We start from the raw sequence: 12,380 nt of genomic DNA on the forward strand, positions 1-12,380 counted from the left end.
AATGTGAACCTTTTTTTAATAGATAATGAAAGTGAAACCAGTAAATATTTATCTGTGCTTGTTGATAACATGCATTGTAAACCAGGTTTCGACGATTGTGTCCGCATTGACGAAAGGAATTATATTTCTACCTCAGGGAAATTTTCTCATGACCACGAGTCAATGGACAATGGTCATCGAAATATCGTTCGAAGAATACGACAACTACCTCCACGATCTACACCGTCATCTAACGTCTTTAACCCCTGTTGTTAGAAGAGGGAAACAGAGACAGGATGACCCCATGCAACCACTGTGGACTTTAGCCGATGCAGAATTAACAAGTTTACGACAATCTCTCGCCGAATTCGAGGCGGAATATAAAGAACTTAAGGCCACGGTGACTATAAGTAAACCACCCCGAAGGAAAAGAGGATTGATTGATGTCGGCGGAAAAATCTTGAAATTTCTCTTTGGAACGGCCACTTCGCAAGAAGTAGAAGCCATGAATGGTCAGATAAGTAAAATATCATGAAACCAACAAAAAATAGTGCACGTCTTGGAATCCCAGATAACCGTTATGAACCAAACCCTTCAAGCGGTCAAGGACAACCGGAAGTACATCGACATGATGATTCGTCGACAGAATTATTTGGATAAGGAACTCCAAATGTTCAGTTACACGTTCGTCGTTAGTACGGCCCTTCGCTACGCAGAAAATGCGGTAATGGAATTTCGAATCGGCGTTACCAATTTACGACAAGCTGTTGAGATGCTGGAGAACGATCGACTCAGCTCTTATTTCTTACCGAGGTCACAGTTGCTAACAACCCTCGAAGACATAAACAAGCACTTACCCGCAGGGATTTCGCTAATTGAAACGTTGAATGAGGATAATGTCTTCAAGTATTACCAGTGGATCACCACCACGGCGATAGCACTTCCGTCAATGCTGAGAATTTTCGCGAAATTTCCGTTGATTACACCGGAAGGATACTTTGATCTATATGAAGTCGTAAAATTCCCCGCGTATTTTCCCGTTCCAAGGGCTTTTGCCCATTATCAAGTCGATTACCCTTACATAGCCTTGTCAAGAGATCGGCAACTCTATATGCTGTTAGAAGCTCACGACCTCCAAAAATGCAAGTTCGGATTAACACCTATCTGCGCTCCGGAAGTCGCAGTTTGGAAACTCCCATATCAAGCTTGTGAATATGCATTGTTCATGGCGGACGAGCCGACGGTGAACAGACTCTGTAAGAGAAAAGTTTCTATTTATCCTAAACCGATGTTTCGTCGCATCGACGACGAGGGAACTTGGATATATTCTACCCCCTCACCTTTAAATTTGGTTATCGAATGTAGTCAGATGGGCAACATCCAACAACCACCAGTCAAAATGATTAAACTGAACAACACGGGAATCTTTCAATTGCCGATGACTTGCGTCGGTCACGTGCCGGGTGTGCGTCTGACGTCACATTTCCAGTCCCGGACGTCATTTAAGATAGCGCTTAAAGACCATTATGTAATTCCAGCAATAACGGATGTTCTCAATCTTACAGAGACGAAGATTTTGCGAGGTTACATCCAGGAAAACGCTACACCGAGCATCCTCCGAACCAATGAACACGATTGGTCATTGGAAATTTCAGGACGGATGTTACGAGATATAAGCCAAGAAATAAACTCCGTTAAAACAGAGATCCTATCACCAACTCCGGAGGTACCCGACTATACATTCTCAGTGTGGAACCTGACTTTCATCATCCCCATCGTTGTTTTAGTTATAGTATTTTCGATGGTGTGGAAATGCCGTAGGCGGTCGGGTTGTCAGAAAAACCAGAGACCAATGATTACGTATCCATCTTTTCCACGAGAAGAGAAAATGGAAACAAGACCCGCGGAAATGATCGAATTGATTCCGTTGGCGATGAAAGCAGAGCCATCCTTAAACACTCCAAAAGCAATAGAGTCCGAACGAAAGGACGAAACCGTACCTGATCGGGTAGCATCTGTGACATTTCCTATCGGGTTCGAAACGATTCCCCCTCAAATGAGACGGTTATAAAACCGCGAGGAGAAGTCGTACCTCCTAAGACGGTAGCGACTTTTAATATTATGGTTAGAGAATCTAGACTCAACCAGAATTTTTTTCCTTTTTATATAGACTTATAATTATGGAAGAGAATCAACTTGCGGCGACGTCCCTAGGAGTTCTCCGGCAAGGGCAAGACTCATCCAGAAATCCAGGTCCAGACCCAGCCTTATTAGCCTTATTGGAGTGCCCCGTTTGTTACAGCTACATGTCTCCACCTACCTTCCAATGCCCAGCCGGGCATACCGTATGCTCTCGCTGCAAGGCGCGAGTGAGACAATGCCCTGTCTGCAGAGGGGAAATGAAAAACTACCGTAATTTAACCTTAGAAAAACTCTCAGAGATAATAGCTCTGCCCTGCGCTTATCGAGATAACGGATGTCCAGAAATTCGTCTCTCAAAGGATAGAAAAAGCCACGAACACTTTTGCCCGTTCCGAACGTGTGCTTGTCCCTCTTTAGACGACTCTTGCCAGTGGGAAGGTGTTTGTCAACAGGTGGTCCCACACCTAACTGAAAACCATCCCCGGATAAAACATCTAAACCACGACGCTGTCAGGTTGGCCCTCGTGGGGTTGGAAGAGACCCGGCCTCTCACTTGGGTGGCCCGCCTACGTTGTTATCAGAGAGATTTTCTCATTCAGATAATTAAAACGGAAAAGGTTGACGAAAACTCTCCCCTCCATATTATCATCCGGAACGTAGGAAGTCGTCGGGAGTCAGGATATTTCCGAGGAAGAATTGAAATAAAAGGGCGAGGGAAACACATGTCGTGGGAATCCATAACCAGGAGTATCTCTGGAGACCTGAAATTTTTGGTGCGAATGAGAGATTGTATGACTTTGAGCATACAAATGCTAGAACGTATGCTAGAGAACCAAGTCCTAACTGTAATCATAACGATCTTACCCACAAGAAACCGACAGACGGTGGAAACGCCCGAAGCAGTCTCAGAAGAAGCGGTACAGGTCGAATAAAAAGGGGAAAATAAGGAGAATGGCGCCCCCTTTTTGAAAATTCCCGATGAACCCCTAAGACAGGGCGAGGCCGAAGTTGTATCCTTTCCGTTCAAAAAAAAAAGAAAAAAAATTTTTTGTGTAAAGCACAAGTGTTGAAAAGGAACTCGGATATACTGTCAGACGTTAAACCCCTTTCCTTTTGTGTTCACAGACAGCCATGGCAGAGGCATCGGGATGGTGGGAACCCGAGGAAATAGATTTCGACCGCGTTCTTACTCTCTTCCAACGTTCAGAAGAGGAAAGGCGTATGGTAGATCCTACTCCTGTTCGACGTGCCATTCAGAAAATCTTGGAATCCCCCGACCTAAAATATCCAGAACTGCTCGTCCTGCCCCAGGAAATGGACATTCCTACAGACCTGGAGCGAGAGATAGAAGAAGCCATAAACTTCGCTACGGAAAAGGCTCAGAGCCTTCAAGGATCGAGAGATTCGTTACTACCCGTACCGGATGTTCAAGACCATGAGGAATCTAGACCGTCCGATTCGGTGGCCCAGAGGGCTTTCCCACCTCGAACCCGCCGAGGGAGGGGACGAGGTCAAGAATTGTGGGAAAGGTCACAAAGAATTCTGCAGGAGCAGGAACAACGGTATCGTGCGGCGGGAAGAGCGAGAAGCCGACATCCGCCGCGCCAATAGACAGATCAGGGGTCTCCCTGTTAGAAGGGCACCCCCCAAAAAACAAACAAAAAAAAAGGAAAAAGGAAAATTCTTTTTTGTTATATTTGCATAAAGACTTACGTTTGTAAACTCTTTTTATTTCGTATAATATGATATATTTGATATTAAATCTTTTTGACTTAACCCAATTCGTTTTATTTAACAAACAACATGTAAACCAAATAGGCGTGAACGAAAAGCCTGAGACGTGAGACCAGACACACGCGAAAGAACAATAAAACTGTAGACCATTGTTGACGTTATGTCATTTCCGGAAAGACGGAAGCGTGGACTGACAGCTTCTAGAGCCGCCAGGAAAAATGTCGCTAGCCTCGAAGCCACATTTTTAAATGGCGGGGAGCCCTGTGAAGTCCCAAAAACGGGTTAACATTAATTATTTATATTAGAAGATTGTTAAAACGAATGTAGAAAATCATCCATTGTTACAAGGGACAAAAACCGATCCAAGATCGGATTTGACGCGTTAGTCATTTGAAACCGCGACGCATGAAAAAAAAGGAGAAAGATGTCGAAAGACAAAAAGGCCTAATGTAAAATAAAACGCAATAATTGTAATGAGTAATGATTGTAGACGAATGTCCTCCAGTATAGATGGACCTTTGACAAGTCGCTCGTATACGAAATTTAGATCAATTAATATTCGAAAAAGGGAAAAGTTTTCAATAAAAAGGAACTTCATATCAAAGCATTGAATTTCAAAAATCTCTCAGACTAGACGACAATAGGGAAAATATGAGCGCAAGTTTCAAAGTTCCATCAATTCTTTCCATCCTGAGTAAACGGAGGGTGTCAAGTAGATTTGTATAGGCGGTTCTTTCTCGTGACTCGAACAGGGGTCGTTTTTCGCTTGGAAACAAGCGAGGGACCAATCGAGAAGAGAGAAAGGAAGGACGTGGAGCCAATCAACATGAACAATACGAAAAAGAGAGATTGAAGTAATCGCCGAATTGGAAGGACAAGAGACTTTTCCGAGAGGTTTCAAGGGAGACAAGAGGTGTTCCAAGGTGTCCATCGAAAGGTCCGCCGACGCCAACCGACGAGTTGCTGCACCAGCCGCTGCCCCGGGGCCTTCTATCGAGCGACGATAGGAAACACATCGGCACAAAAACGTTCGAACGTTTACCTTTGTAACGATCTGTGCATAGTGTGAGTTGTTTTATATTTAAATAAACGGGTTTCTTTGTGAGACACTTATTGTCTGTGTCATCCTCCCTCACACCCACACGCGAACGACCCTAGACCATCCTGTCGCGGGATTAACGATTCCCCCCCTAAAGGTCGGCGAACTTACAGGAACACCAGATCAGACTCACAATGGTATTTCTATTTTACTCTTTTCGTCCGTTAAAATCTAGAAAGCCATGTTTCAGTATGGCTAAGTTTAGAATGGGGCGGCTGATGGGCAGGAGTTGAACCCGAAGTACTCGGGAAGACTACGCTCTAAACTTTTTCTGTTATTTAATTTTTTTTTTTTTTTTGTAACAGCCACGATTTAAATTCCGCTCACCGAAATGGTAGACTGACACGTCAACTGCCTCGGAAATTTTGCAGACCAACTGCGTTTTAGCCAATAATGTATTAAAACTTGAAAGAGAAAAAGTAAAAAAATAAACTGGTATTTGGACAAATATTTAAAAATATTTTAAGTAACGCTGTATCAGCGTGTAGTCGGAACGAAGCTGCTCGCACCTTTATTTTCTAGATTATGAGGAAAAAGAGAAACAAAGAATCATTCGTTTTCAACAGTATATTTGATTTCTATTGGATTTAAAGGTACAAATATAAGGTCAGAATAAGCCATTAATTAATTGCTATGCCAACGTTTCATGAAATTCTGGCTATGACTATTGGCCTTGGACTTACAGATTGACTCGTAGAAACTTACTTTATTTACATGTTTTTTTTTAGAATGACTTGTTATCGTGGTTACACCAACTTTTACTGTTTATATAAAATACTTTTATATATTAAATATGTTTATGCTACTCTCTGTGTATTTAATTACTAATTTTACCAACATTGATCTTTTAGAGAACCTCGTCGGTATTCTATTAAATAGTCGTTTTGACATTTGGATAGACGAAATAACGACTAATTATGAGTCACATCCCAAGAAATCTAAATGATGTGTCTCTAATGCACGAAATAGTTCTACAAATCAATTAAACACCCCCAGTAATTTTTGTTGTTTCTGTGATTTTTTCAAAACAAAAATACATTGATTATAAAAAGTTAACGAACACCTAAATTTTGTATAATTTTCAATCACTTGTTGTATATAAAATAAAGTTAATTTAATGTTTCGAAATTGTAACATAAGTTTACCTTCACATTTTATTGGTATAATTGTAAGACGACGAGTATTTGAGTCAAGAAAAAGCTGCACATCTGAAATAATAATAATAATAAACATTATAAACTCTGTCGAAAATTTCAGTAAAAGTAAATATAAATATAAAATTCGTTACGTTGCAAAATTGAACAGATTAAAAGTTCAATAAGTTTTCAATATTTGCTTTTAGAATCTTAATATTAAAATATTAAATCTTAATATTAAATGCAGTGGGTGATCGGTTAACGAACATAATTCTTTTCAAAGACTTTGTTCGCTATTCGAATTGTTCGTTAACCGACTATCGATTTACTATAGGTTTTTATAAGAATTTGTTTAATTCTTCCCGAAGACGCCAAATGACTTGGATATACTCCACCCCACCACCTTTAAATTTGGTTATCGAGTGAAATCTGGAGAGAGATCAGCAACGCTCACCAGTCAAGATGATTAAACTGAACAACACGGGAATATTTAGACTGCCGATGACTTGCACCGGCCATGTGCCTGGCATGCGACTCACAGCACACTTCCAATCGAGAACCTCCTTTAGAATTGCACTCCGAATCATTACATGATACCCGCGGAATCGGACGTTCTAAATCATACGGAAATAAAAATTTTGCGGGAATACATCGAAGGAAACATCACCCCAAATGTCCTCCAACCACAAAGACAGGAGTGGTGCCCGGAATTATCAAAACGAAGACTACAAGAAATAGATCAAGAGATCAAATCAGTAAAAACGGATATCCCTTCGTCGACACCAGGTGTGTCAGAACAACCATTCTCAATGTGGAATCTAAGTCTTGTGGTCCCCGCTGTTATTATGGCGATCCTTCTGATGGTTTGAAAATGCCACAAGCGGCCACACTGTGTGGAAAGACAAAGATCAACGAGTCCTTATCCGTCCTTCCAAAGGGAAGAACGAATAGAACCAGTCATCTTGGAAATGACGGAACGGTTACGGAGGACCATGAAAACGAAACCACTTCCTAACATTCCTAAGGAAAGAGAGGACAAGCGAGAGAAATTAACCGAACCGAAACGAGAAGAAGCCGTAACACTTCCAGTCGGCTTGGAAACGATTCCGACACAAATGAGATGGTTATATAAAAAAAAACAGCACGAGAAAAATTAGACCTCGTGTCGCAATAAAATTTTGTATTAAGCCGTTAGATAGAAAACCAAGACTCAATCAGTTTTTCTTTTCCTTTTGTATAGAAACGAAAAAAATGGAGGAAGACCGAGCAGTGGCTATCCCTGAACAGGCATCACCCTGAGACCCCCTTCCGGATCCTGCCCTGGTGGCCTTGTTCGAGTGTCCTGTCTGCTATGAACACATGGCACCCCCTACCTTCCAATGTCTGTCGGGCCACACAGTCAGTGCCCGATGCAAAACACATGTCTGACAATGCCCTGTCTGCCGCAGAGAATTGAGAAATATTAGAAATCTGACCCTGGAAAAGTTAGGCGAAATCATAGCTCTGCCGTGTGCCTATAAAGACAACGGGTGTCCGGAGAGAAGACCTCTCAAGGACAGAAGAGTGCACGAGCAATACTGCCCCTTCCGGACGTGTTCTTGCCCCTCCTTGGATGATGCTTGCACCTGGGAAGAAGTATACCAACAAGTAATACCGCACCTAACCGAGCACCACTCTTACATACATCATCTGAACCATAACTCAGTACCGATGTCCATCGTAGGATTAGATGCGTCCATACCGCTCACCTGGATATCCTGTCTCCATTGTCACCAAAAGGATTTCATTATCCAAATCATTAAGACAGAAACAATCGACGAGAACTCCCCCTTTTACATCATAGCTCAAAATGTAGAAAGCTGCAGAGAATCAGGGCGCTTCCGAGTAAGAATTGAAGTTCGCGGAAGAGGCAAGACATTGCAATGGGAATCTATTCCCAGGACCGTGACCGGAGACTTAAAGTTCGTCATACGAATGACAGATTGCATGACCTTAAGCATAAAAATGTTAGAGCGGATGCTCGAGAGTCGCGTTCTAAATGTGCTGGTGACTATCTTCCCCGTAAGAAATCGAGGGACTGTCGAGGAACCGGAACCGGATAGTGAGGACTGAAAGGGCCCCTGTTTGGCATCAAATGAGGTTCCCCTCCTCGGCTTATAACGATACACATATGCATACATATTCGGGAAAGATCGAGAACGAAAATCGCTCTTCCGTAGAAAAAGAGGGGACCAGCCGGCATATTAAAGCTAAACGCGCTTTCATCATTTAACCATTTTTTCCTTTTATATTTAACAGAAAAGAGAATCATGACGGATACAGCCTGGAATGCAAACAAAGGCAGCGTCGATGGAGCAACGGGCCACTCAGTATGGCCAGAGAACAAATTTACAGTGAACCCCGACACAGTGAGAGGCGCCCTTTGGCGGCGACTCAAAACCCCCCGACCGGAAAATCCAGAAATTATCCTCTTGCCGCAACGGGCCGAAATAGATCCCGATCTGCGGAGGGAAGTTGAAAAGGCGGTGTCTGCTGCCATAAGTAAGGCAAATTGCATCCCAAAGAGAAACGGATCCCCGCAGGCGGGAGGAGCCCGATTGCCGCAGACGGGAATCCACGACACTTTTCCTCCTCGGCCCCGACAGGGGGTGGGAAGAGGCCAAGCGATATTGGAGCAAATGAGAAATATCATCCAGTGTCAAGATCGGGAAAGACAGGCTTTACGAGAAAGAGAAGAAATGTTCCTGGTGGCGGGGAGAGCCAGAAGTTGGCGCTCCCAACAATAAAAACAAAAAAAATCATAAAAGGGAAGAAGGGGAAGAGGAAGAATACGGAAACTCCATCGCAATAACGGACACTCCCTGTTTAGGGCCTTTGTATCTCTATAATACTTATTATACCCCTTCGCTTTATAATTATCAATATTAATCATAATGTACCAAATATAGTAGATATAGCAATTTGAATTTTACATATGTATAACCCATATTAAACCTTTTATATTAATTACTTTGTTTGAGTATAAAAGTGAGTATGTACGTGACGCTTTTATTGCAAGATTGTTATTGCCTCATATACGACAGCGCCTTTTGGAAAGCCATACTTTAAAACTCGTAGATGCCTTATCGCAAGCCCGTGCTTTAGAATCTGCTTGTGTTAAGTCTGAAAGTTTTGTCTCTAATACTAGTACAGTAAGCGCTATCCATATCTCCAATGAAAAGGAGTTGGTGGAAGAGAATTTAAATAATACCGAAGTTAATGCTTTACTCTCACATGTGCTGGCTGCTACTGAACGTAGGTGTCCTCATTGTGGCTACATGAAGAATCTTCACAACAGATGCCCTGCTAGAAACGAAGATTGCAACAAATGCTAAAAAAGGGGACACTTTTCTAGAGTTTGTAAAAGCAAAGGGAGCAAAAGCCAACTACAACTGCTGTAACCTTGGCAACTGTTGCTCACAGCGATTTGTCTAGAGTTACGGTTAATATACAGCTAAACATCTTAGCTCGGGCCCTGGTGGATACTGGCAGTTCCAAAAGTTTCATAGATTATACTTTTGCATTGTGTCATCGCCTCCGAATTATTCCACATTCTGCTCAAGTTTCTATGGCTACGACTGCTTTAAGTTCGACTATGAGGGGTCGATGCATAGTTTTTAACTTAAAGGACTTTACGTATCCAAAGGTTTCGCTATCAGTTTTATCTGGTCTATGTGATGATGTAATATTAGGGCACGATTTCCTAGTTTTGCATACTGTATACTTCAAATTTGGTGGTGCTCATAAATCATTGTTGATCTGTTCTGCAGTGTTCGCAAACGTGCCACCGGCCCATCTCTTCAAACATTTGTCTAAAGAAACAAGGCCTATCGCTCTAAACCAGATGAGGATTTCATTGATGCAGAAATTAAGAGATTTACGGCTGAGGGTATAATTGAAGAAGGCAATTCACCATAGAGGGTTTAGGTGGTGATTATACTCCAGTCCCGACCAAAATTCTTGTCTATCAGTCGATCGATAGCGCAGCTCCGGAAATTGATTACTTGATACGCCATGACGTTCTACCTGTTAGCAAAGGCGTTTCAGGTGGACTGATTCGATTTACGCCGTAACAGGGGTAAGGAAATCGAGCCGGAAAGACTAATCGTGGAGTAAAGCGTGCTGTAGGTTGTCATTACTAATCGATCATCGCTTGCCTAGCACCAGGATCGTGGCCTTGGTCGTTTGTTTTTTTTTAATTGTAAATTTCTGCCACTGATTATCAAAAATAATGATTTTATCTGTTATTTTTATACCTTTCTTTCTTTATAACATTTTATTTACGTTTTATTTCCCTGTAAGTAGAGACGTACAGCTTTAAAATAAACAGATCAGGGTTTCACTTGCCAATAGACTATCTCAACTTTCACCGATTGTCGTCGGTTTCTTTGTAATCGGAGAGGAATAGATCATGTGTCAATGTCCAGTTTTAAGTGTTTATTGCTTTTGCGGTAATCTGAGTAGAGTGGGAGAAGTCAATTCATTTCTATGATAAACCGCCAAGTGTTTTATTACTGTTTAAGCAACTGCTCCCTACTTGTTATTTTAATAATCGGAGAGTGTAGATCGTGTGTCAATGTCAGTAAAAGTTTATCTCATTCACAACAGGGTGGCATGTGAGCTGCCCCCAATCCCCACCCTTAATGACAACAAGGCGCGAAGTGTCATATTACTCTATAAACAAAAACTTCCCTGTTGGAAATGCGTCAGATGTCAAGGTTACTGTTTGATTGTATTGAACAGAATGTTTTCCTTGCTATTTAACAATCATTTTATCAGAACTGTTTACTTTTAATACCTTATAATTTATTTCTGATTCGTTAATAAAATTGTTTTTATCATGTTTTAAATCCGCGCGTTTTATAATACACTTGTATAAAGTTACGAATTAAAATTGCAATGCACATTTCGTTGTTTAATAAAATATTTATTGATTATACAGAGTTCATGTTTGTAAAAATGTTATCATATCTCTTCGTCATTATATATATATATATATATAATATATATATATATATATATATATATAAACACAATATATTGCAATTTTATAAACAGATCTTATTGTTTTCAATTTGTTTTATTACATTGTATTTATATTCATATTAGATTCGAATTGACCTTTTATATTTTGTAAATATGCACGTATCACATTATATGAAGCGTGCAATGCCATAAGGTTGTAAATGCCATTTTTCTTAAAATACGTTTTATTGAAGAAATAAATTTTAAATGCAATGTTTTTTCCTACAAAAAAATATTGTGGCGATAGTGGCACTCTAAGTGGCTATATTTTGAAGATGAATTTATGTGCAAGCCATAACGGCTTGCACATAAATTCATCTTCAAAATATAGCCACTTAAGATCTTCATCTTAATATATTCATCTTAATAAATTCATCTTAATATAGCCACTTAGTTTTAAGTGCCAAAGTGCAAGCCACGTGACTTTTGGCGCGTAAAATGTTACGGTTTACATTTACATCATTTTGTTATTCCAATTTGTAACAAAGTGAGTTTTTTACGCAGAACCAAATAACTGAATCCCAGTTTATTAATAGTTAACCCAGTGGTTTCCAACCTGTGGGACGCGCCCCCCTAGGGAGGCGCGAGACTGTTGCAAGGAGGGCATGCAGCTGTTTCCAAAATACCGTTTTCGAATACAAACCAAAAAAGTCGAATAGGTGTCAAAAAAATGAATCAGCAAAATAGGTATACGTAATCCACAATCCTCGCCGCGAATTTTTCGGGTACAAATGCTAAAACATTCATCCATACTCTTGCTGGAACGAGAACATCTCGCATTCGCGTTTGGAGCCGAGCGCGCTTTGAGTATTTATGAAATTAGATTGTTAGAAAAATTAAGGGGGCGCAACAATTTTTTTAAAGGGGGACGCAGGTACAAAAAGGTTGGAAACCACTGAGTTAACCTGTATCCCCTTATTATTTGATATTTCAAAATGATATTTGGACTTCCATTAATCTTTCAAATTTGAAGTTTTTAAATACATTTTAACTTTTATTACACTAAAGTAATACCTTATTGTTTATATTTTCTTTTATTTATCATAATTATATTACAATTCATAAAGATTACAGCCCACTTTATGTACCAAAACTGTGGGCCTGACATTGTTGAAGCCAGGAAGCAGTCACTAATAGATTATTGCCAGTTTTTAATGTTAAAATTGATATTGAATTTGTAAATTGTGTTTAATAATTTAAATGTAAGTTTTGGTATTCAAAACTGT

At 40.6% G+C, this 12,380-nt stretch overlaps 2 protein-coding genes across 2 annotated transcripts; both read left to right on the forward strand.

Annotated features, from left to right (window-relative positions):
- Positions 1-2,159: 2,159 nt before the first annotated feature.
- Positions 2,160-3,053, forward strand: LOC136975835 (E3 ubiquitin-protein ligase Siah1-like). Its single transcript, XM_067270978.1, has one exon. The coding sequence runs from the start codon at positions 2,160-2,162 to the stop codon at positions 3,051-3,053; it is 894 nt and encodes a 297-aa protein (XP_067127079.1).
- A 4,388-nt stretch (positions 3,054-7,441) lies between these two features.
- LOC136975836 (E3 ubiquitin-protein ligase Siah1-like) lies at positions 7,442-8,202 on the forward strand. The gene is made up of 2 exons (XM_067270979.1): positions 7,442-7,488; positions 7,539-8,202. Exons 1-2 carry the CDS (start codon positions 7,442-7,444, stop codon positions 8,200-8,202), a joined length of 711 nt encoding a protein of 236 aa, XP_067127080.1.
- The last annotated feature ends 4,178 nt before the right edge of the window (positions 8,203-12,380 follow it).

This window comes from Centruroides vittatus, unplaced genomic scaffold, assembly GCF_030686945.1.
Source record: "Centruroides vittatus isolate TY-2023 unplaced genomic scaffold, ASM3068694v2 contig_389, whole genome shotgun sequence".
In the NCBI taxonomy this organism is placed as follows: domain Eukaryota; kingdom Metazoa; phylum Arthropoda; class Arachnida; order Scorpiones; family Buthidae; genus Centruroides; species Centruroides vittatus.